The 25,122-nt window shown below is 48.0% G+C and overlaps 3 protein-coding genes across 5 annotated transcripts; 1 reads left to right on the plus strand and 2 right to left on the minus strand.

Annotated features, from left to right (window-relative positions):
- Nucleotides 1-283: 283 nt before the first annotated feature.
- LOC135812999 (uncharacterized) lies at nt 284-8,347 on the minus strand. Its single transcript, XM_065326217.1, has 4 exons — nt 7,851-8,347; nt 6,988-7,579; nt 2,311-3,642; nt 284-328 (listed from the first exon to the last, which is right to left on the minus strand). The coding sequence occupies exons 1-4, from the start codon at nt 8,345-8,347 to the stop codon at nt 284-286; spliced, it is 2,466 nt and encodes an 821-aa protein (XP_065182289.1).
- Nucleotides 8,348-8,707: 360 nt separating this feature from the next.
- On the plus strand, nt 8,708-14,055 carry LOC135811953 (uncharacterized). 2 transcript variants are annotated; one of them, XM_065325231.1, is made up of 7 exons: nt 8,708-9,579; nt 9,756-10,401; nt 10,594-10,838; nt 11,046-11,563; nt 11,744-11,888; nt 12,049-12,722; nt 12,924-14,055. In XM_065325231.1, exons 1-7 carry the CDS (start codon nt 9,096-9,098, stop codon nt 13,683-13,685), a joined length of 3,474 nt encoding a protein of 1,157 aa, XP_065181303.1. In that variant the 5' UTR covers nt 8,708-9,095; the 3' UTR covers nt 13,686-14,055. The 2 variants fall into 2 exon arrangements, with proteins under 2 accessions (XP_065181303.1, XP_065181304.1); XM_065325232.1 differs by lacking the exon at nt 8,708-9,579 and having other exon boundaries at nt 10,225-10,401; nt 10,623-10,838.
- A 4,173-nt stretch (nt 14,056-18,228) lies between these two features.
- On the minus strand, nt 18,229-24,127 carry LOC135811954 (uncharacterized). Of its 2 annotated transcripts, XM_065325233.1 has the most exons (7): nt 23,248-24,127; nt 22,426-23,071; nt 21,989-22,233; nt 21,264-21,781; nt 20,939-21,083; nt 19,568-20,241; nt 18,229-19,366 (listed from the first exon to the last, which is right to left on the minus strand). In XM_065325233.1, exons 1-7 carry the CDS (start codon nt 23,729-23,731, stop codon nt 18,605-18,607), a joined length of 3,474 nt encoding a protein of 1,157 aa, XP_065181305.1. In that variant the 5' UTR covers nt 23,732-24,127; the 3' UTR covers nt 18,229-18,604. The 2 variants fall into 2 exon arrangements, with proteins under 2 accessions (XP_065181305.1, XP_065181306.1); XM_065325234.1 differs by lacking the exon at nt 23,248-24,127 and having other exon boundaries at nt 21,989-22,204; nt 22,426-22,602.
- Nucleotides 24,128-25,122: the final 995 nt, after the last annotated feature.

Genomic DNA, 25,122 nt, shown 5'->3' on the forward strand with positions numbered 1-25,122 from the left:
GAGCGGGAAAAGGGGGTGCATGCAGTAAGTGGCAATACGCCAATAGGGTGAGCGGGAAAAGGGGGTGCATGCAGTAAGAGAGGCAATAGGGTGAGCGGGAAAAGGGGTGCATGCAGTAGGTGGTAATAGGGTGAGCGAGAAAAGGGGTGCATGCAGTAAGTGGTAATAGGGTGAGCGGGAAAAGGGGTGCATGCAGTAAGTGGTAATAGGGTGAGCGGGAAAAGGGGTGCATGAATGTGCAGGGGAGTGCGTGCGTACGGGAATGTGTACGGGGCTAAAGGACTCATGCAACACGGATACGCTCCGTTTCCATGGCGACAAACACCTCCTGAACACCAGTAGCAGTGTCGCCAACCGGGACGGTGAGAACCGACGTTACGAGTGGTGTCGAGTTTTCGGTCCGTGACGTCATGTACAAGCAATTGGACGGGATGGCAATGGGGTCGCCGCTGGGTCCATCACTAACCAACGTCTTCGTTGGAAATTGCTAGTTGAGAATAGATAAAGTAAAGTGGCCTCGTTTGAATGTTCGATCTGTGGACGACTCCCACAATTGATCTTATTTATTGCCATTTTATTAATACATTATGTATGCTACAAGGTGATCTGCTATAATGTAACATTTTTCATTATGTAACAAATTGAGTAAATTATGCACTCCTCGGGTCTGTCGAGGACCACCTGACGTTTCTTTTTTTGGCCGTCTGAAGCTATCCCACTGAGGATTCAGCTGACAAAATATTGGCGTCATGGAAGGTCGGCAAGGCCTGTTGAAGCATGCCCATTTCGTAGGAATTGGATGAAATTAGTAAATTATGTGAATGCTGACGTCCCCCAGGTCGGTCATCATGTGTATGCCACTAAATCGATAGAGCAATGTGACAAAGTGGTAAACCTCGATTTTCCTAACTCATGGTGATGATAATGTGGTTGGGAAATGTCTTTTGTATTCGATATATTCATTTGTTTATCAGCCGTATTCAACAGCGACTATAGTCGAGGAGCAAGGATGGCCAATAACTCCCATTATTCTCAATTTTTGTTGCTATTGGTCACCTTGGCATTCGTCCCTGCCCCTTCTGTTCGGATAGAACGTTTCTCGACGATAATACTATTATTAATAATGATGAGCTTACTAGGAGGGCGATTGCAGTGAGACGAATTTTGAATAGATTAGCACAATCTCTGAATATTCGTATGATTGATTTTATTTGGATTCGCGAGACCAAACGAGCAGGAGTGCTCAATAACAGGGTAGCGAATGGTTGAGTTGTGCTATGTGACAATGTAGTGTGTGCGTGGAGGGGGGGGGGGGAGCTGCGGAGGCCCAATACAATGTAAGGGGATGGGAGGAGAGAAGGCCAGCGGAGAGTCAAATTCAGAAGAGGGAGGAGAGAATAGCTGAAGTACACGGTTACTGAGCGAATTCAAATAAACCAAACAAACAGCAAAACAAGTACACAGCTCACGAGAATAAAGAGGACTGGAGCACAGAATTGAACTGCTGATGTACACAGCTGACGAGAATAAAGACAGGAGCACAGAAATGAACGGGAGGCAGTCTACGAAGTGGTGGTACCATCGGTGCATGCACCACGGTACATTATCATATTATCGGCGCGGCTTTGCAAAGTTCGTGGGTACTGAATACCATGGTGTGACCAATTGTGTAGCAGTCTACAACGTGTAGGGAATGGCAGCTCGGCGGAATGCTGGGATGTTGCCCATGGCTCGCACCGTGTCAGGTATATGGTTCCATAACAGGCAACCGCGAGATGTCGGTCGGCATTGGCCTGCTCGGCTTCTGGCTATTGGTTGTTGCAGGCCCAGACTGCGCTGAAGGCCAGTTGCTCCGCAGTTGCTGACAAACAGTGCCTGCAGAGCAGGACTGGCACGGTTATGAACGCACCGCCATACCAGCACGAGCAGTTTCTGGCGATATACCTCGTCCACGCGATAAACAGAGAGCCTCTCCAAGAGGTCACTGGCCCTGGTAAATCGTGGTCGTCCGAACACCGCCCTTGCTGCGCGGTTTTGGGCCACCTGCAAGCGGTTTAGCTGGTTGTGGGTCAAGCCAGAGCCATAGGCGGACGATCCATATATCAAATCCGGCATGATGACAGATAGGAAGTACTTTCTTCGACTAGCTAGAGTGAGGCAACGTCGCGCCCGCCACAGACTACCAATCTTCCTAGCAGTGCGTGAGATGCACCGGTCAACTTGCGGTTGCCAGGCCATTCGTTCATCGATCAAGATGCCGAGGTATTTCGCGCTGGTGGTGTGCGGAAGGACATCATTTCGACAGCGTACAACCACGTCCGGCTGCTGCCCACTGCTGCTGGTAAAAACCAATACATTGCTCTTCTTTGCATTTAGTACAAGACCACGAGCATCCAGCCAACTTGAGAGGGAGGTAACCGCCAAGCTGAGCGCATCAGACACCTCTTGCGCTGTCCGTCTTGCACATGTCAGGGCGATGTCGTCCGCAAACTGCAGTGATGATGCCGGCGCAGATTCAGAGGGGACATCTCTAGTGTATATGGAGAACAGCATGGGTCCTAGTACAGAGCCCTGCGGCACACCACAAGTGCACGGTACAGTTCTGCCCAGTCGGGAGCCCATACGAACGCGTTGATGGCGCCCAGACAAATAGTCGCGAAACCATTTCAGGGCTGTGCCGGAGATACCGATGCTGAACAAGTCCTGGATGAGGGTGGCATGCTTCACCTTGTCGAAGGCTTTACTCATATCTAACAGGCATGTTGCTACAACAGAACCATTGTCTCTTGCTTGGAGGACGGTGTCCGAGAGCAGTGCCAGTGCATCTTCGGTCGAGTGTCCAGGGCGGAATGCAAACTGGGTGTTAGGCAGAGCTGGGTCGACGAAGTCAACCAGGGCTTTCTGCACCAGCTTTTCGAGTAGCTTAGAGATCACGGGTAACAGCGACACAGGGCGGTAGTTTGTGGGTACGGATGGGTCTCCGGCCTTGAACAGGGGTGTGAGGTGTGCTAGCTTGAAACCTCTTGGCACTTCCCCGCTGGACAGGGACGCATTAAACAGTGTGACCAGTGAAGGGGCAAGAATATCAGCGCTATGTTTCAGTACAAAACCGGGTATGTCGTCACTTCCTGTGGCCTTGGTCGTGTTGATTGATCGTAGTAACCGCTCAACTTCCCTGACAGTAACCAGCGGAAAGGAGATGAGACATTGCTGTGGGGGTGGTCCGCTTGGTATCTGGAGACTTTGCGGCCGGCTGGTGTCCGTGATAACCTTGTGGAACGCGGTGGTTACTGCATCCATAGGGCATGCGGGCTCCTGGTGTTGACGGCTTCGTCCTGTGACCTGATTGATAACCGACCACATTTGACGAGGATTAGAGTTATTCTCACTGCACTGGGTGCGGAAGTACTCATTGCGGTTTCTGCGGTACGCATTTGAGCATGCAGATCTGGCTCGCTTGAAGTCCTGATGTGCCGCCCAGTCCCCTTTGTTCGCGAGCCATTTCTTGTGGAGTCGGATTTTCCGCTGATTTAGCTGGAACAAGTCTCTATCCGACCAGGGCGGGTTTGATGGCCGTTTCCCCTGACTTGTAAGAATCTGCGGAGCATGCCTGTCCAGCAGGTCCATGAACCCTCCATGCCACTGGTGCCACATTTGGTGCACGTCGGATCCAGGTGCAAATGTATACAAGTTGGCTGCAATGAGGTCACGCCGAAAAGACTCGAAGTCCAGGCAAACAACGTCCTCTCCTCAGGCTCAGCATGATGGCGCGACCACAGCTGAATCCACTGGCTCGGCCCTACTTCCCCCCTTGCCAGGGTAAACTGACCTTGCTTTCCGTAAATTGCCGCTCAATCGTTAACAAATCTGCCGAACTGTCTGTCATTGCTGATTTCAACAAACCTGATGTCATCTGTCTAAATGAAACATGGCTAAATCCAAGCATAGCGCTCACCATCTCCGGTTATACCACATTTCGTCGCGACCGACCACCTCATGATAACAAATCCGGTACGGCAACCAGAGGATATGGTGGAGTTGCGATTCTTGTCCGGCAAAATCGCTTCGGAAGAGTCCAAGTTCGCGACGACCTTGCTCGTCCGACCTGTGAATCCGTATGGGTTGAGCTTCACCCAATCTTAGGCTCCCCGACACCCATCCTCGTCTGCTGTACCTACCGTCCGCCCTCAGTCAAAACCACGGAAATAGACCACTTCTGTGATATGCTAGCTAGTGCTTTGGTAACCGTTCCCATGTCATCGTACCATGTCATAATGGCTGGGGACTTCAACAGTAAGCACAAACGGTGGTGCCCATCGGATTTAACGTGTCCTGCTGGGGCGGCACTTTTTCGCACCCTTACCTGCTTCGGTTTGGATCAGCTGGTGCAGAGTCCAACGCACACAACATCTTCCGGAACACAGTCATGTCTAGACCTTGTCTTCACGAACCAACCCCTGCTGGCGACGGACGTTCACACAGCTTGCGCTCTTGGCTCCTCGGACCATCTCATGGTTTCATGCCAGTTCGCCGTCTCATTGCCCTCGGATCCAGACCTGCCACTTCCTTCTCGCAAACCGTTCCCATATCGCTTCCGTCGAGTTCCCTCTCAGTGCTGGGACTCTATGAACGCTGATTTCTCCTGCCACGACTGGTCGTTTCTGCAACCAGAAGGCTCTCCAACTGTTGACGCCGCGGTAGATCACTTTGCAGCCGTCCTTGAACGAGGGTTCCAACAGCACCTCTCTAACTTTGCTATCGGCTACAACAACCGGAAACATTCCAACCCAACATCCTCGACATCTAGTCCCCCATGGGTGACACGGTCCCTCGTATCTGAAGTGAAGCGCAAGCGTGATCTTTTCAGCATCTACAAGAAATTCCCAACGCCGGTTAACCGGGAGGCTTACCGAGTTCAACGCAACTTCGTCAAGCACCTTTCTCGTACCTCACACCGCTCCTTTCTAAACTCTCTTTCTGCAACACTCTCCTCCCCCGATCGCCCATCACTCCACCAATTCATTCGCAACCAGTGCCGCGGGACCTCCCGCGCGCCAATCCAGTACCTGACGGACTCCAATGGCAACCGCCAGCACGATGTGAAGGCGATTGCAGACACACTGAACAAGCAGTTTGTTTCATCCGGCATTCCGGAAGATCCGAATTGGGTCATTCCATCGCTGTCCCCAGCCCCTGAACTTAGCGCACCACTCACACGCGTCGTTACCACGACTGCTACCGTCTGTAAGCACCTCAAACTCCTGAAGAATTGTAAGTCCCCTGGCGAAGATGGCATACCCAATGAGGTTCTCAAATGGCTTGCGCCATCTCTGTCCTATCCCTTGTGCCTGCTCTTTAACATGTCATATCGTACAGGAGTATTTCCGTCCGTCTGGAAATCTGCTGTTATCGTCCCGATCTATAAGAAAGGCCAACGCTCTCAGGCTGGCAACTACAGACCAATCTCTCTCCTTCCCGCTGTGTCCAAGGTCTGTGAACGTATTTTCTTTGAGTCTCTGTACTGCCACGTCACCCCAGCGCTTTCACCATCTCAATCCGGTTTCTGCCGTGGAGACTCCACAACTTTCCAACTAACACGTCTAGTACAAGACATCTACACCCAGCGGAACCTCAGGCGGCATGTTGGCATCGTGTTCTTTGACCTAGCGAAAGCTTTCGACACCGTCTGGCATCGTGGTCTGCTTGCAAAGCTAGAGTCCGTCTTCTTGGTACACGGTCCAGCCCTGCAATGGCTCTCATCCTATCTTTCCTGCCGCCACCAGACTGTCAGAGTATCTACCTCCCTATCAGACCCATTACTAGTCGTGTCTGGGGTACCCCAGGGGTCCATACTTGGGCCGCTCCTATTTCTACTGTACGTTAATGACTTGCCAGCCCTTGTACCAAATGTAAGTCTTTTTGCTGACGACACTGCTCTGATGTGCTCCGACAGCTCGGCAGACAACCTCACGGCCTCCATGCAGTCCGGGGTCAACGCTACAGTAACATGGATGGAAACCTGGAAACTGAAGCCTAACCTCGCCAAAACCGAGGCCATGTTCTTCTCTCCCTCGCCCCCCACTCAACTTCTGTATTTTCCTGGTCTAAATAGTACACCTATTAAAGTTGTTAACGAGCACAAGCACCTGGGCGTTATTCTCGACCGCCAACTCTCCTGGTCTCCACAAGTCCAGTCTGTGTGCAAGCGTGCGAGTGCGTCCTTAGGTATGCTACAACCCCACTGCCAACACTTGAATGATAACTGCAGAGAATTGTTCTTTAAGTCGTACATTTTGCCTATATTTGACTATTGCGATATAGCTTGGTGCGGGTTGTCTCAGACTTTACTCCACAGACTGGAGGTACATCAACGCTTGCTTCTGAAAATTCTGTTTCGAAAAGACCAAACATTTGCCTCCCTTTGTCTTTATAAACTTGCTTCCACGCACCCTCTTCTTGCCCGACATCAGCAGCATCTTTGTATCCTTGTGCAAAAAATCTTCCTAGCCCAAGTCCCGAAACATATTGCCAAGTACAACTGGTTTGTTACCACTAGCCCAACACGCAATGCCTTATCACTGCCCCGCGCTAGTTCCTCTCTGTTTTTGAAATCCCCTTTCTTCTCAGCATACTCCCTTTGGTCTAACCTGCCTACTAGCATTAAGACATGCCAGGATATCAGGAAATTCACAGTCCAGCTTTCCACACTGTCTCATCCGAAGTGATCCCATGTATTATTAATGTGCCTCCCTTTCTTTTTCTCTCCCTATCTCCTTTCCCTCTCTGACAGCATCTTTCTTTTTTTTCCCTTTTAGCTTGCCGTGGTTGGCTATCACCTGACCTCTCATGTTTATTGGCAGTCTTCGGACGGGCCAGGAGATGTTGAATAAATAAATAAATAAATAAATAAATCCGGTGTAGATGGCGAGTGATGCGAGGTGCACGACTAGTAGTTTGCGCAGTGAGGAGATGGAGATGCGCTCTCACCAGGAAATGGTCGCTGATGTCACAGGGAATAACACTGCAAGCGGAGACGTTGGTGGGATCTGAAAGAACAAGGTCGATCACAGTTCCATGGGGATGCTCTGGTGTGACACGTGTTGGGGAGATAACGTGATTTTTCAGGCCATATACGTCGCAGAGATCAAGCAAGTGGCGCACCTGATGACTACCTTGGCATACATTAGCGTTGAAGTCACCGAGTAGGGTCATCGACGGTGTCACTTGGGATGCCCGCTCAAGCTCTTGCTCTATCCGAGTCCAGTAGGCGACTGGCTCATTTGGCGGTCGATAGACGCATGCAACTAGGTGAGGTCCGGACTTGCTCTTGACTTCAAGCCATATGATTTCAACGTTTTCTTTGCTTAGGTCAGGACGCGGTCTTGCGGGAAGTGTGGAGCGGTAGTAGATGGCTACGCCACCACCCTGTCTACCACGATCACGTCGTGCAATTGAGTATCCTGGGATACACAGTTCTCCATCTCCGATTTTCTGATCCAGCCATGTCTCGGCAACACCAAGTATGTCCAAGCTCTGGCTTGCCAGGACAGCTTTGACATCGTGCACCTTGTACCGCAAGCTACAGACATTTAGGAATGCAATATTGAGGGCGGATGTCTTGCTAGGCATCGGCTGGTTAGCTGAGGTAGGACGGGGCTTAAATGGTAATGCATGAGGATTTAGGGGGAGAGCCATAGAAAGGGTTATAAAGTTGAGACGAATACTGGGATGACTAGCAGCTCAATCTGCGGTCGCGGATCATGTTGTTTACTGCAGCTGGTGACTGGGGATGCCGCATAGAGGTGAGGATCCGAGGAGCAAAGGTATGCTTTCCTGATGCCCGGACGAACCCTTCCTCGTCTGGAGACGCATGCGCTGCTTTGCCCCGGGATGTCAGTCGAAAAGCTGGGGTGACAGGTGTTGCCTGCGCCTGCTTGAGTGACACCTGGGGTACTGGAATCCTGGACCTCAATTCAGGTTTCCGCTGCTGTAGCACTGGCTGCTGCGCTGAAGGTGACAGCTGCTCTTGGGCTGGTATAGTGACCTGGCTAACCACATGCTGATTTGCAGCTGCGGTTGCAGCCCAGGTCAACTGCTGGTCGCTGTTCTGCACGCTGTTTTGTACGGTGGCAGCTGCGGTCGCAGCCAGGGTCGACTGCTGGTCGCCGTTCTGCACGGTGCTGGCGTACGTACGGTGTTGGCCAGGCAGCGATGTATGCTTGGGACAGTCACGTGCCAGGTGCTCACCACCACAGCGGTAACATGTCTGGGTTTGACCCCAGTGGTACACCCTGTACTCATTTTCACCGATTCGTAGCTTGCAGGGAACTGTCTTTTTGAGCACCATCAAAACCCGCCGAGCTCCGGTGAGTATTTTGACCTCAGCATTAGAAATAGTTTCTGGCTCAATTTTCCCAGTCACTTCCCCGAATACTCCAAGTGCTGAGGCTATATGGCCTTCGTGCAAGTGCGGTTCACAACCATACACGTATACTCTACATGCAGTTCTTGGTCCGTCTCCCCGGCATGATTCCCGGCATGATTCCCGGCATGATTCCCGGCATGACACTTACTTGCTCGCCGTTCAAGTTCAGTCCGGCAGCTACAAGACCATCACGAGCGTCGAAATTTCGAAAAGTGAGGACACAAGAGTAGTTAGTGCGGGGCAGGTTCTGGTGCACTTTTTGACCTTTGACCTTTGGGCCAAATAAGGCACACTGTGTCGGTCGTGCTTGGTCTGGCCCCGGGACTCCCCCAGGGTTTGACCTTTGACCTTTAGGTTAAATAAGGCACACTGTGTCGGGCGCGCTTGGTCTGGCCCCGGGACTCCCCCAGGGTTTGACCTTTGGCCCTGCCATGCCATAAATGTCATCATGTTCTTTTCCGTGGCGTTTATTGCACCAGGGAGTAGTAAAATACGTACTACTCCCTGATTTGCACATCGTAGATGTGCAGTGAATGACATATTGCGCATGCGCGCATAAGTACGCGGAGCGTGCGACCTTTAGTGGTTTTGCGGAAAAGACGCAGTGCAACACAAGGTGTACTAGTACACGTGCCACTATACTAATGTGTGATAGCCGACCTCATATACGATGTACGGGGAGATTTTTCCTCAGTATGTTGTAGGCAGTGCTGGAGGTGACGTGACGATGGCGGAGCCAAGTGCAAAACTATCCAGGCAGCCCAGACAGCCCACCTCGAGTGCCGTGCGTGGTTTTTTGAAAAAGTTTTCTTTGCGAGGTTCAGGCACTGATCCTCTCGTCTTTTTCAGCAGCCATCATGACGAGCTCCGACAGGTTCTGCTCGAGGAGCTTCAGTCTCACCCTTTCAAGGTGGTTTTAGTTTTGAGGGTGGAGATGACACGAGAGTCGGCCACGGGTAGTACGTCTGCCGTCCCGTTTTTTAGAAGTAGACCGGCTCGGATCCTCAGCGAAGGGGACATTGATGGTGCAGTCAAGACGATGGTGGCGAGGATCACTGGTCTTATTGATAAGTGGATGCAGAACGGATCCAACTGGACCGTTTCTCGAGTGAGACAGCTGGATGTGTCGACAGCAAAGTACACTCCTCTTCGAGGTGAGTTTCTGTTCATCCGGCAATGTTTGTTCGAAGCCTGTCGAATTTCTTGTGGAAAGTTGTAGATGTATGTTTTGTACCAGATGTACAGTTTTTCGTGATTGTCGCGAGGGTGTAGTTGTGATGTGGTGTTACTCTGAGCAAAGCCTTCGGTGTATTTTTGTGGTGTTCTGTAGGTGGTGCAGCTGCTATCCCGCCGAAATTAGAAAAAAAGAAGGCCATCATTAACGTAAAGAACAACGATGACAGGTGTTTGATGTTGGCGTTGTTGTCAGCGCTGCACCCCGTCGAACAGAATGCTGAGCGCGCATCCAAGTACACCCAGTATCTTGAGGAGCTGCGGTTCGACGGTGTAATGTTCCCTGCAACGCTCCGTGATGTATCCAAAGTGGAGATACAGAATGGTCTTGCAATCAATGTGTTTGGGTACGAGGGGAATCTGTACCCACTCTATCTCAGCGAGCGACAGGAGACTCCCATCAACCTCCTTCTTCATGACAACCACTTCACATGGATAAAAAACTTCAGTCGTGCATGCGAGAATAAGAACAGACATGCCACACACTATTGCTTCCGATGCCTCTCCGCACACAAAACAGCAGACTCCCTGCAGCATCACAGCGAGAGATGTCAGGTGATGAAGCCTGTGCCAGTAGTCATGCCCACAGCAAAGGACAGCATCCTCAAATATACAAATTTGAAGCACAGGATGGTGGCTCCATATATCATTTACGCTGATACGGAGGCCATCATTGAGCCGATGGAGGAACAGCATGGCAGCAGCACTGTACGCACAGCCCGTCATGTACCATGCAGCATCAGGTATGTTTTGTTGTTGGTGTTGTTTTTGACTAATGTTTGCTGTACTCATGCCTGCACAGTGCTTCCTGTTATTCCTTCTTGTCTTGTTCTCCCCTAATTGTGTTCGTGTTGTAGTATGTGCATTTTGTGTGATTCCATTTTTTCAAAAAAATCACTCATTCTTACTTTCCTTCTTCTTTTATGCTCTTGTAGATATGCTGCCATCCGATCCAACGGTGAAGTCCGTGGCGAGTTTGACGACTGCAGTGAGAATGCCATTCACAACTTTTTCGACAGTCTCAAAGAGTTGGAAGGCAGTATCCAGGAGGATTTGGCTGATATCAAGCCAATTCACATGACGGCAGAACTGGAGCTTGAGTTTCAGAACGCAGTCAACTGCTGGATATGTGATGAAGTACTTGGAGAAGATCGTGTTCGTGATCATGATCATCTCACTGGTAAGTATTAGAATTTTTTGTTTATTTTTGTTGTTTTGCAGTTGTGTGTAGATATGCGCATGATGTGTATAGTGCATTTTCATGTCTTTGTAGCTGTTTGCATCTGTGTTTTATCATGGTGTATTGAATTGTATTGTCTGTGGTATCACCTTCACTGTAGATGTTTACTATGTTTGTGTATTCCCCTCTTTCTGAATATCTGCACAGGCAACTACCGTGGTGCTGCACACTACCAGTGTAATATTCAGCTAAGTATCTACCCAGATCGCCAGATCATTCCGGTTGTGTTTCACAACCTGAAAGGGTACGATGCTCACCACCTCATCGCCCACATTGGTATGACCGAGGTTGAAGAGGTGGAGTACGAGGACTCTAACCAGCGTAAGCGGATTAAGAAGGTTGGTGAGATCAGTGTCATCGCCAACAACATGGAGAAATATATTTCATTCAAGTGGCGTCAGTACCGCTTCATCGACTCCATGGCCTTCTTGAACTCCTCTCTTGACTCGTTGGTGAGCAACACCCCGGAAGATGCGCTCAAGCTTACTCGTACATTGGCCCATCATGACCTTCTCCTGCGTAAGGGTGTCTACCCCTACGAGTACATGGACTCCTTTGCTCGGTTTGATGAGACACAGCTGCCACCTAAATCAGCATTTGAGTCTAGTTTGACTGGAGAAGGTATCAGTGATGCCGACTATGCCCATGCTCAGAACGTATGGCAGGTAAGCAGCTTGTGCCTTCTGTATTGTGCTCTACTTATGACTTTGAATGCTTTTGTGATGTGCTCTACTCATTTTTTTTGTACTCATTGCTCTCTATCTGTGGATGCTTGTGTGCATGTGTGTATGGATGCTTGCGTGTGTGTGTGTGTGTGCGTTGTTTTTTTGTTTTTCGTTTTGCAGACATTTGAGTGCAGTACAATGGAGGCCTATCATGACCTCTATTTGCAAACAGATGTCTATCTTCTAGCAGATGTCTTTGAGCATTTCCGCAAGACGGCATACAAGACGTATGGGTTGGATCCAGCCCATTACCTTACTCTCCCAGGTATGTTCATCAGTCTTTGTTGTTGTCCAATGTATTCTCTCCTTTAGACGGTGTTCTCTGTTAGTATTCTTGTGCTTTCTTGTCGGTGTATTTATACACTTTTTGCATGGTGTATTGACTTTCGTGTTTGTGTTCTGGTGTGTTGTATGGTGTTATGTAGGATATGCATGGGATGCTCTACTACGGTTCACCCAGATTGAACTGCAGCTGCTCACGGATGTAGACATGCATCTGTTTGTCGAAGCCGGTCTACGTGGGGGCATCTCAATGGCGTCGCAGCGGTACGGCAAGGCCAACAACCCAACGATGGATCAGTACAATTCTGCTGAGCCCACATCATACCTGCTATACCTTGACGCCAACAACCTGTATGGCTGGGCTATGTGCCAGAGTATGCCGCCATCCGAGTTTGCCTGGTGTGACAAGAACCTGTCCGAGATACTGGCACACCCTGTAGATTCGAGCACTGGGTTCATTGTGGAGTGTGATCTTGAGGTACCCTCTTCGCTGCACCACTACTTCAATGATTATCCACTCGCACCGGAAGTGATGAGAACATTCTCAGATAAGCTATCACCATACCAACAAGCACTTGTGGAGGAGCTCAAAGTGTCAGCCGTAGATGGAGTCAAGTTGACACCCAGTCTCCTACCCAAGTCCAAATATGTGTTACACTACCGTACACTGCAGCTGTATTCGCGTCTGGGCATGGTGGTGACCGCTGTTCACAAGGTGTTGGGATTTCAGCAGAGTGCCTGGATGGCTCCCTACATCAATCTGAACACTGCACTTCGCACGAGGGCTACAACCGACTTTGAGAAGAGCTTTTACAAGGTAAATGCAACCGTTGTGTGCAGTCTTGTATGTTGTTGTTGGTTGTTGTTGTTGTTGTTGTTGTTGTTGTTTTTGTTGTTGTTTTTGTCGCATGTATGGTGCAAGTGTGACGTGGAGTATGCTAATTGAAAAATACGCTGATGTGAAGGAATGGCATGATATGATTCTCATGTGCCATGTTTGCCTGTTTGTGTGCTGCAGCTGATGAACAACTCAGTCTTTGGCAAGACGATGGAGAACGTTCGTAATCGAATACGCATCGATCTCTTGCGAGAAGAAAGTGAGGAGCAGGTACTGAGGGCAGTGAGCAAGCCTACATATGTGCGGCACGACATTTTCCCGAACGGGCTTGTCGGAATAGAAAAGCAGCACACTGAGATCAAGCTCAACAAGCCGGTCTATGTGGGTATGTCGATACTAGACCTGTCAAAGGTGCACATGTACTCCTTCTACTACGATGTGCTGAAGGAGCAGTACGGTAGCAGAATCCGGCTGTTGTACACCGACACCGACTCTGTTATTGTGCACATAACCACCGGTGATGTTTATGCAGAGATGGATCTGTCTCTGTATGACACCAGCAACTTTCCCACTGACCATCCTCAGTACACTTCTGTCAATAAGAAAGTGGTTGGCAAATTCAAAGATGAGCTTGGTGGGAAATCCATGGTGGAGTTTGTAGGTCTAAGATCGAAGATGTACTCCTACATCGGGCAGGAATCGGCCAAACGGGCCAAGGGTGTGCGGAAGGCAGTCCTGGCAAATACCATCACCCACGAGGACTATGTAGATGCACTGCTCAGTCATCGTGTGTCTTCCAGGCCTATGACGGGTCTCCGATCACATTGCCACGCAGTGTATGAGGAGGTAACCACCAAGGTGGCATTGTCTCCATTCGACTGCAAGCGGTACATACTGGATGATGGCATGGCCACACTTGCATATGGTCACAAGGACATTTAATGGACAGGACCCCACATTGAACATGTTTCATCATTTTCATACAAAACTCCCCGCCGTTCTTCTGTCATTAATTCCTCCTATCTTGGCGTGTGGGGCCGGTTCCAACAATATACATTTTTGTTAAATATTTCAGGCTTGTGCCTCAATCATATTGCAGGATATAGTGCATCGTGCGGTATAATAATCTTCATCGTATCATCAAATATTACCCTACACACTTTGGTTTGCAGTGTGTGCACAGCATAGTCCATATATCATCAAATTGATCAAGTTCAGTAACTGCGGGCATATATTTCCCTAGCTTGAGAAAATGCTTATATACTTGCGTAAATTTATGCTCACAATGATGACATTAAAATGAGATTAACTCTGCCACACATTATATTACCAGACACTGTTGTTGTTGTTGTCGTCATCGTTGTTGTTGTTGGTTGTTGTTGGCTGTTGTTGGCTGTTGTCGGTTGTTGATGGTTGTTGTTGGTTGTTGTTGTTGGTTGTTGTTGTTGTTGGTTGTTGTTGTTGGTTGTTGTTGTTGGTTGTTGCTGTTGGTTGTTGTTGTTGGTTGTTGTTTGTTGTTGGTTGTTGTTGGTTGTTGTTGTTGGTTGTTGTTGGTTGTTGTTGGTTGTTGTCGGTTGTTGCCGGTTGTTGTTGGTTGTTGTTGGCTGTTGTTGCTGGTTGTTGTTGTTGGTTGTTGTTGTTGGTTGCTGTTGTTGGTTGTTGTCGGTTGTTGTTAGTTGTTGTTGTTTGTTGTTAGTTGTTGTTGGTTGTTGTTGGTTGTTGTTGTTGGTTGTTGTTGGTTGTTGTTGTTGGTTGTTGTCGGTTGTTGTTGGTTGTTGTTGTTGGCTGTTGTTGCTGGTTGTTGTTGTTGGTTGTTGTTGCTGGTTGCTGTTGTTGGTTGTTGTTGTTGGTTGTTGTCGGTTGTTGTCGGTTGTTGCTGGTTGTTGTTGTTGGCTGTTGTTGCTGGTTGTTGTTGTTGGTTGTTGTTGCTGGTTGCTGTTGTTGGTTGTTGTCGGTTGTTGTTGGTTGTTGTTGGTTGTTGTTGGTTGTTGTTGGTTGTTGTTTGTTGTTGGTTGTTGTTGGTTGTTGTTGGTTGTTGTTGTTTGTTGTTGGTTGTTGGTTGTTGTTGGTTGTTGTTGTTTGTTGTCCCATGGGACAATGAAACTACAAAGGAAAGTGGCTACTGACGAGGCACCTGTGACCACGCCAATGCCTGAAACTGATGAAGCTGAGGAACGGAGGATCCTTGAGTTGGCCCTTAGCCGACTTGAGCGTGATTAACAGCAGTGTTTACACTCCTCAGCAAATCCCATCAAATCGGAGCACATGTTGACGGGACCTTAGAGTTGGCACTGCTCAGTAATGGCAAAATATTTTAAATGGCCGCCAAGACCTTTCTCAATAGGCGGAAGAGTCACCTGTATGCAATACGTTGTATATGTCATGTGTGTGTATTGTATATGCATTGGGCTCGAGTAACTCAACAGCATTCGCTCAGTAACACTCAACACTTCCACCATCAAATGGGAATACACGTGCTGAAGCAAGCTTAGAATGAGCGTTACTTGGTAATAACAGAATGAACCCGATGACCTACATGTACGTAAACAGGTGGCTAAATCACTGGTACACAAACGCATTCGGCATGAGATAAGCATTTACTCACTCATCAACTGTAATATGTTCCATGCGGTCGCCAGGTGTGTGTCTCTGCTAGGTAAATGGACGGGATAAGGTATTATGTTCAGTTCATGTTCGAGTCCGTTGTAGTTTTGACAGAGATCGAGATGTCACGCTGGTTGCTGAATTTGATGACGGCAACTCAAACCAATAGTGGTCAGGAAGTTGGTCCACGAGCTGCTGTTGTCCAACGGAACGATGATAGTGACGAAGATGAAGCAGAAGAAAGTGTTAAATTTGTTCTCAGGAAGAGGAAGAGAGTGACGACATCATCCTTGCTCCTACCTGTCATGTTGAATCCAGGATTTCTGGGTTTTGTAGGATCGTTGCCACGCTGGTGCTGGTGCCGTCAACGGCACCAGCACAGCCAGGTAGGTGGCACAGAGATTTAAAGCCGGAGACGACGTCAGCTACATTGAGCTGGTCTTGGGGGAAAGACAATGAACTTAGGGGCAAGTTGCCGGGATGCAGATACACACGCTTGCACGATGTTATGGACTGTAGAAGTACCAATGCGATACTCTTTTGCCAACTGCTGGAATTCCTCGGCATGAGCCATCCATTGGAGGAATATTGCAAGACGTTTTTTCCCAGAGATCACTTGCGCAAGTGCATCGTCTGACAATCAATGGTATCTTTGACCAAATCGTGCACAGCAAGAAATGTGCATTTGGTCACTCGAAACTTTTCGATGAACCTCTCATCTTCGACACCTTGGAAGTCTTGTCCAAGTCTACTCCATGTCCCCAAGATCTCTTTTTCCCAAACACCATCGTCGTCGCCGTCAGCATGAGCCGACGGCGACGACGATGGTGTTTGGGAAAAAGAGATCTTGGGGACATGGAGTAGACTTGGACAAGACTTCCAAGGTGTCGAAGATGAGAGGTTCATCGAAAAGTTTCGAGTGACCAAATGCACATTTCTTGCTGTGCACGATTTGGTCAAAGATACCATTGATTGTCAGACGACGCACTTGCGCAAGTGATCTCTGGGAAAAAAACGTCTTGCAATATTCCTCCAATGGATGGCTCATGCCGAGGAATTCCAGCAGTTGGCAAAAGAGTATCGCATTGGTACTTCTACAGTCCATAACATCGTGCTAGCGTGTGTATCTGCATCCCGGCAACTTGCCCCTAAGTTCATTGTCTTTCCCCAAGACCAGCTCAATGTAGCTGACGTCGTCTCCGGCTTTAAATCTCTGTGCCACCTACCTGGCTGTGCTGGTGCCGTTGACGGCACCAGCACCAGCGTGGCAACGATCCTACAAAACCCAGAAATCCTGGATTCAACATGACAGGTAGGAGCAAGGATGATGTCGTCACTCTCTTCCTCTTCCTGAGAACAAATTTAACACTTTCTTCTGCTTCATCTTCGTCACTATCATCGTTCCGTTGGACAACAGCAGCTCGTGGACCAACTTCCTGACCACTATTGGTTTGAGTTGCCGTCATCAAATTCAGCAACCAGCGTGACATCTCGATCTCTGTCAAAACTACAACGGACTCGAACATGAACTGAACATAATACCTTATCCCGTCCATTTACCTAGCAGTGACACACACCTGGCGACCGCATGGAACATATTACAGTTGATGAGTGAGTAAATGCTTATCTCATGCCGAATGCGTTTGTGTACCAGTGATTTAGCCACCTGTTTACGTACATGTAGGTCATCGGGTTCATTCTGTTATTACCAAGTAACGCTCATTCTAAGCTTGCTTCAGCACGTGTATTCCCATTTGATGGTGGAAGTGTTGAGTGTTACTGAGCGAATGCTGTTGAGTTACTCGAGCCCAATGCATATACAATACACACACATGACATATACAACGTATTGCATACAGGTGACTCTTCCGCCTATTGAGAAAGGTCTTGGCGGCCATTTAAAATATTTTGCCATTACTGAGCAGTGCCAACTCTAAGGTCCCGTCAACATGTGCTCCGATTTGATGGGATTTGCTGAGGAGTGTAAACACTGCTGTTAATCACGCTCAAGTTGGCTAAGGGCCAACTCAAGGATCCTCCGTTCCTCAGCTTCATCAGTTTCAGGCATTGGCGTGGTCACAGGTGCCTCGTCAGTAGCCACTTTCCTTTGTAGTTTCATTGTCCCATGGGACAACAAACAACAACAACCAACAACAACCAACAACCAACAACAAACAACAACAACCAACAACAACCAACAACAAACAACAACCAACAACAACCGACAACAACCAACAACAGCAACCAGCAACAACAACCAACAACAACAACCAGCAACAACAGCCAACAACAACAACCAGCAACAACCGACAACAACCGACAACAACCAACAACAACAACCAACAACAGCAACCAGCAACAACAACCAACAACAACAACCAGCAACAACAGCCAACAACAACAACCAACAACAACCGACAACAACCGACAACAACCGACAACAACCAACAACAACAACCAACAACAACCAACAACAACAACCAACAACAACCAACAACAACTAACAACAAACAACAACAACTAACAACAACCGACAACAACCAACAACAGCAACCAACAACAACAACCAACAACAACAACCAGCAACAACAGCCAACAACAACCAACAACAACCGGCAACAACCGACAACAACCAACAACAACCAACAACAACAACCAACAACAACAACCAACAACAACCAACAACAAACAACAACCAACAACAACAACCAACAACAACAACCAACAACAACAACCAACAACAACAACCAACAACAACAACAACCAACAACAACAACCAACAACAACCATCAACAACCGACAACAGCCAACAACAGCCAACAACAACCAACAACAACAACGATGACGACAACAACAACAACAGTGTCTGGTAATATAATGTGTGGCAGAGTTAATCTCATTTTAATGTCATCATTGTGAGCATAAATTTACGCAAGTATATAAGCATTTTCTCAAGCTAGGGAAATATATGCCCGCAGTTACTGAACTTGATCAATTTGATGATATATGGACTATGCTGTGCACACACTGCAAACCAAAGTGTGTAGGGTAATATTTGATGATACGATGAAGATTATTATACCGCACGATGCACTATATCCTGCAATATGATTGAGGCACAAGCCTGAAATATTTAACAAAAATGTATATTGTTGGAACCGGCCCCACACGCCAAGATAGGAGGAATTAATGACAGAAGAACGGCGGGGAGTTTTGTATGAAAATGATGAAACATGTTCAATGTGGGGTCCTGTCCATTAAATGTCCTTGTGACCATATGCAAGTGTGGCCATGCCATCATCCAGTATGTACCGCTTGCAGTCGAATGGAGACAATGCCACCTTGGTGGTTACCTCCTCATACACTGCGTGGCAATGTGATCGGAGACCCGTCATAGGCCTGGAAGACACACGATGACTGAGCAGTGCATCTACATAGTCCTCGTGGGTGATGGTATTTGCCAGGACTGCCTTCCGCACACCCTTGGCCCGTTTGGCCGATTCCTGCCCGATGTAGGAGTACATCTTCGATCTTAGACCTACAAACTCCACCATGGATTTCCCACCAAGCTCATCTTTGAATTTGCCAACCACTTTCTTATTGACAGAAGTGTACTGAGGATGGTCAGTGGGAAAGTTGCTGGTGTCATACAGAGACAGATCCATCTCTGCATAAACATCACCGGTGGTTATGTGCACAATAACAGAGTCGGTGTCGGTGTACAACAGCCGGATTCTGCTACCGTACTGCTCCTTCAGCACATCGTAGTAGAAGGAGTACATGTGCACCTTTGACAGGTCTAGTATCGACATACCCACATAGACCGGCTTGTTGAGCTTGATCTCAGTGTGCTGCTTTTCTATTCCGACAAGCCCGTTCGGGAAAATGTCGTGCCGCACATATGTAGGCTTGCTCACTGCCCTCAGTACCTGCTCCTCACTTTCTTCTCGCAAGAGATCGATGCGTATTCGATTACGAACGTTCTCCATCGTCTTGCCAAAGACTGAGTTGTTCATCAGCTGCAGCACACAAACAGGCAAACATGGCACATGAGAATCATATCATGCCATTCCTTCACATCAGCGTATTTTTCAATTAGCATACTCCACGTCACACTTGCACCATACATGCGACAAAAACAACAACAAAAACAACAACAACAACAACAACAACAACAACCAACAACAACATACAAGACTGCACACAACGGTTGCATTTACCTTGTAAAAGCTCTTCTCAAAGTCGGTTGTAGCCCTCGTGCGAAGTGCAGTGTTCAGATTGATGTAGGGAGCCATCCAGGCACTCTGCTGAAATCCCAACACCTTGTGAACAGCGGTCACCACCATGCCCAGACGCGAATACAGCTGCAGTGTACGGTAGTGTAACACATATTTGGACTTGGGTAGGAGACTGGGTGTCAACTTGACTCCATCTACGGCTGACACTTTGAGCTCCTCCACAAGTGCTTGTTGGTATGGTGATAGCTTATCTGAGAATGTTCTCATCACTTCCGGTGCGAGTGGATAATCATTGAAGTAGTGGTGCAGCGAAGAGGGTACCTCAAGATCACACTCCACAATGAACCCAGTGCTCGAATCTACAGGGTGTGCCAGTATCTCGGACAGGTTCTTGTCACACCAGGCAAACTCGGATGGCGGCATACTCTGGCACATAGCCCAGCCATACAGGTTGTTGGCGTCAAGGTATAGCAGGTATGATGTGGGCTCAGCAGAATTGTACTGATCCATCGTTGGGTTGTTGGCCTTGCCGTACCGCTGCGACGCCATTGAGATGCCCCCACGTAGACCGGCTTCGACAAACAGATGCATGTCTACATCCGTGAGCAGCTGCAGTTCAATCTGGGTGAACCGTAGTAGAGCATCCCATGCATATCCTACATAACACCATACAACACACCAGAACACAAACACGAAAGTCAATACACCATGCAAAAAGTGTATAAATACACCTATTGTGTATCAGCGACATGAAAAAGAAAAGAGAAGGCACTATGAGGAGCGGGTGAGGCAGGTTGAGCAAGCCTCCTTTGTTCCGGCGGTCATGTCAGCCAGTGGCGGAATGGGTCCAGCATCAACAGCACTGTACAAACGAATTGCTCATCTGTTGGCGGAGAAGAGGGGTGAGCATTACTCTCATGTTATGGCATTTGTTAGATGCAGGATTTCCTTCAGCCTTCTGAAATCCTGTATCATGTGCATTCGCGGTTGTAGGCGTTTAAATTTTGGTTTGAAATTTGCACCCTCCTGCGGAGCCCACGCTGCTTTGGCAGTGGCGGAGGCTCGCTTGCCGACGTAACCGTCGGAGATCATCATGAACAATGGACTGACTAATTATTCACTTGTCCTGTCTTTATAAATAACATGTTATTGCATATGTTCTTGGTTTAGTTTTTGGCCTTTTTCGTGCTTTGGAGTTGATAACATTTTCCTCACTGTCAAAAAAAAAAAAAAAAAAAAAAAAAAAAAAAAAAAATAAATAAATACACCGACAAGAAAGCACAAGAATACTAACAGAGAACACCGTCTAAAGGAGAGAATACATTGGACAACAACAAAGACTGATGAACATACCTGGGAGAGTAAGGTAATGGGCTGGATCCAACCCATACGTCTTGTATGCCGTCTTGCGGAAATGCTCAAAGACATCTGCTAGAAGATAGACATCTGTTTGCAAATAGAGGTCATGATAGGCCTCCATTGTACTGCACTCAAATGTCTGCAAAACGAAAAACAAAAAAACAACGCACACACACACACACACGCAAGCATCCATACACACATGCACACAAGCATCCACAGATAGAGAGCAATGAGTACAAAAAAAATGAGTAGAGCACATCACAAAAGCATTCAAAGTCATAAGTAGAGCACAATACAGAAGGCACAAGCTGCTTACCTGCCATACGTTCTGAGCATGGGCATAGTCGGCATCACTGATACCTTCTCCAGTCAAACTAGACTCAAATGCTGATTTAGGTGGCAGCTGTGTCTCATCAAACCGAGCAAAGGAGTCCATGTACTCGTAGGGGTAGACACCCTTACGCAGGAGAAGGTCATGATGGGCCAATGTACGAGTAAGCTTGAGCGCATCTTCCGGGGTGTTGCTCACCAACGAGTCAAGAGAGGAGTTCAAGAAGGCCATGGAGTCGATGAAGCGGTACTGACGCCACTTGAATGAAATATATTTCTCCATGTTGTTGGCGATGACACTGATCTCACCAACCTTCTTAATCCGCTTACGCTGGTTAGAGTCCTCGTACTCCACCTCTTCAACCTCGGTCATACCAATGTGGGCGATGAGGTGGTGAGCATCGTACCCTTTCAGGTTGTGAAACACAACCGGAATGATCTGGCGATCTGGGTAGATACTTAGCTGAATATTACACTGGTAGTGTGCAGCACCACGGTAGTTGCCTGTGCAGATATTCAGAAAGAGGGGAATACACAAACATAGTAAACATCTACAGTGAAGGTGATACCACAGACAATACAATTCAATACACCATGATAAAACACAGATGCAAACAGCTACAAAGACATGAAAATGCACTATACACATCATGCGCATATCTACACACAACTGCAAAACAACAAAAATAAACAAAAAATTCTAATACTTACCAGTGAGATGATCATGATCACGAACACGATCTTCTCCAAGTACTTCATCACATATCCAGCAGTTGACTGCGTTCTGAAACTCAAGCTCCAGTTCTGCCGTCATGTGAATTGGCTTGATATCAGCCAAATCCTCCTGGATACTGCCTTCCAACTCTTTGAGACTGTCGAAAAAGTTGTGAATGGCATTCTCACTGCAGTCGTCAAACTCGCCACGGACTTCACCGTTGGATCGGATGGCAGCATATCTACAAGAGCATAAAAGAAGAAGGAAAGTAAGAATGAGTGATTTTTTTGAAAAAATGGAATCACACAAAATGCACATACTACAACACGAACACAATTAGGGGAGAACAAGACAAGAAGGAATAACAGGAAGCACTGTGCAGGCATGAGTACAGCAAACATTAGTCAAAAACAACACCAACAACAAAACATACCTGATGCTGCATGGTACATGACGGGCTGTGCGTACAGTGCTGCTGCCATGCTGTTCCTCCATCGGCTCAATGATGGCCTCCGTATCAGCGTAAATGATATATGGAGCCACCATCCTGTGCTTCAAATTTGTATATTTGAGGATGCTGTCCTTTGCTGTGGGCATGACTACTGGCACAGGCTTCATCACCTGACATCTCTCGCTGTGATGCTGCAGGGAGTCTGCTGTTTTGTGTGCGGAGAGGCATCGGAAGCAATAGTGTGTGGCATGTCTGTTCTTATTCTCGCATGCACGACTGAAGTTTTTTATCCATGTGAAGTGGTTGTCATGAAGAAGGAGGTTGATGGGAGTCTCCTGTCGCTCGCTGAGATAGAGTGGGTACAGATTCCCCTCGTACCCAAACACATTGATTGCAAGACCATTCTGTATCTCCACTTTGGATACATCACGGAGCGTTGCAGGGAACATTACACCGTCGAACCGCAGCTCCTCAAGATACTGGGTGTACTTGGATGCGCGCTCAGCATTCTGTTCGACGGGGTGCAGCGCTGACAACAACGCCAACATCAAACACCTGTCATCGTTGTTCTTTACGTTAATGATGGCCTTCTTTTTTTCTAATTTCGGCGGGATAGCAGCTGCACCACCTACAGAACACCACAAAAATACACCGAAGGCTTTGCTCAGAGTAACACCACATCACAACTACACCCTCGCGACAATCACGAAAAACTGTACATCTGGTACAAAACATACATCTACAACTTTCCACAAGAAATTCGACAGGCTTCGAACAAACATTGCCGGATGAACAGAAACTCACCTCGAAGAGGAGTGTACTTTGCTGTCGACACATCCAGCTGTCTCACTCGAGAAACGGTCCAGTTGGATCCGTTCTGCATCCACTTATCAATAAGACCAGTGATCCTCGCCACCATCGTCTTGACTGCACCATCAATGTCCCCTTCGCTGAGGATCCGAGCCGGTCTACTTCTAAAAAACGGGACGGCAGACGTACTACCCGTGGCCGACTCTCGTGTCATCTCCACCCTCAAAACTAAAACCACCTTGAAAGGGTGAGACTGAAGCTCCTCGAGCAGAACCTGTCGGAGCTCGTCATGATGGCTGCTGAAAAAGACGAGAGGATCAGTGCCTGAACCTCGCAAAGAAAACTTTTTCAAAAAACCACGCACGGCACTCGAGGTGGGCTGTCTGGGCTGCCTGGATAGTTTTGCACTTGGCTCCGCCATCGTCACGTCACCTCCAGCACTGCCTACAACATACTGAGGAAAAATCTCCCCGTACATCGTATATGAGGTCGGCTATCACACATTAGTATAGTGGCACGTGTACTAGTACACCTTGTGTTGCACTGCGTCTTTTCCGCAAAACCACTAAAGGTCGCACGCTCCGCGTACTTATGCGCGCATGCGCAATATGTCATTCACTGCACATCTACGATGTGCAAATCAGGGAGTAGTACGTATTTTACTACTCCCTGGTGCAATAAACGCCACGGAAAAGAACATGATGACATTTATGGCATGGCAGGGCCAAAGGTCAAACCCTGGGGGAGTCCCGGGGCCAGACCAAGCGCGCCCGACACAGTGTGCCTTATTTAACCTAAAGGTCAAAGGTCAAACCCTGGGGGAGTCCCGGGGCCAGACCAAGCACGACCGACACAGTGTGCCTTATTTGGCCCAAAGGTCAAAGGTCAAAAAGTGCACCAGAACCTGCCCCGCACTAACTACTCACAAGTCCCTGGGCGCCCTTGCAAGTCAATCTGCAGCACGTCTTTCAAGTCAAGCTTAGCCGACAGTATGGCCTTGGCTACGTCAACATGGACAGTCCGCCCCTTGCGGTGAAAGTGAGCAGTAGGCCTCTCCATCAGGACCTCCAGAATTTGAAACCACACTCAATTTGAATTTTCTTATCACCTATGCAGCCGAGATGTGGTCAACTTAAATGTCAATTGCAGTTGCAACACTCGGAGAACTGGTGCCTGTACCTTGCCAATGTGTTTTTACAGGTCTGTGAGTGACATTCCCGAGTAAGAGTGTAGATCGTTATTTTACTCAATGGACACCCTTGGCAAACAACGGTAACGCTATTTTTGACGGTACTCGTACCTTGATCACCCACATAGCGTTGAAGCTGCAGCGTAAAAACGTTATGGGGGCTGATTTATCGTTCTGACCAACGGTACGAGTTTTGGCCACATATTGCATAGTTTTCACTAGACTATTGCATACTGTAAATATACAAATTTTCGGCAGCTATTAAGGGTGCGTTCTTATATTAGAGAGGTTCCGCACTACGTAAAGTTTAGCAACTTTACGTTAGTGGGCGGGAAAAACCCGTGAATTCGCGAGTTTGCACTCCACTTACGGAAAGTGGTCTACGGAGAGTACGTAGATAGGGCTCTGATAACGTAGCTGGTCCGTAAGTGGATTGGGTACAAATTTATGACTCTCTCCCCAGGTCGATCTGGTCGGACACTACTGCATTCGGAGTTGCCAAGGGCAGCTACGTGATTTGAAAACTCCGTATGGCGGAACCCAGATGCGCATGCAGTTTACGTAAGACTTTCCGTAGATCGACTACGTTTTTTACTAACGTAATTACGTTATGCGGAACCTCTCTAATTCTCTAGCTTCTAGAAGAAGAAGAAAAGAGAAGTCGAAGAAACTGGGATTAC

This window comes from Sycon ciliatum, chromosome 3, assembly GCF_964019385.1.
Source record: "Sycon ciliatum chromosome 3, ocSycCili1.1, whole genome shotgun sequence".
Classification (NCBI taxonomy): Eukaryota; Metazoa; Porifera; class Calcarea; order Leucosolenida; family Sycettidae; genus Sycon; species Sycon ciliatum.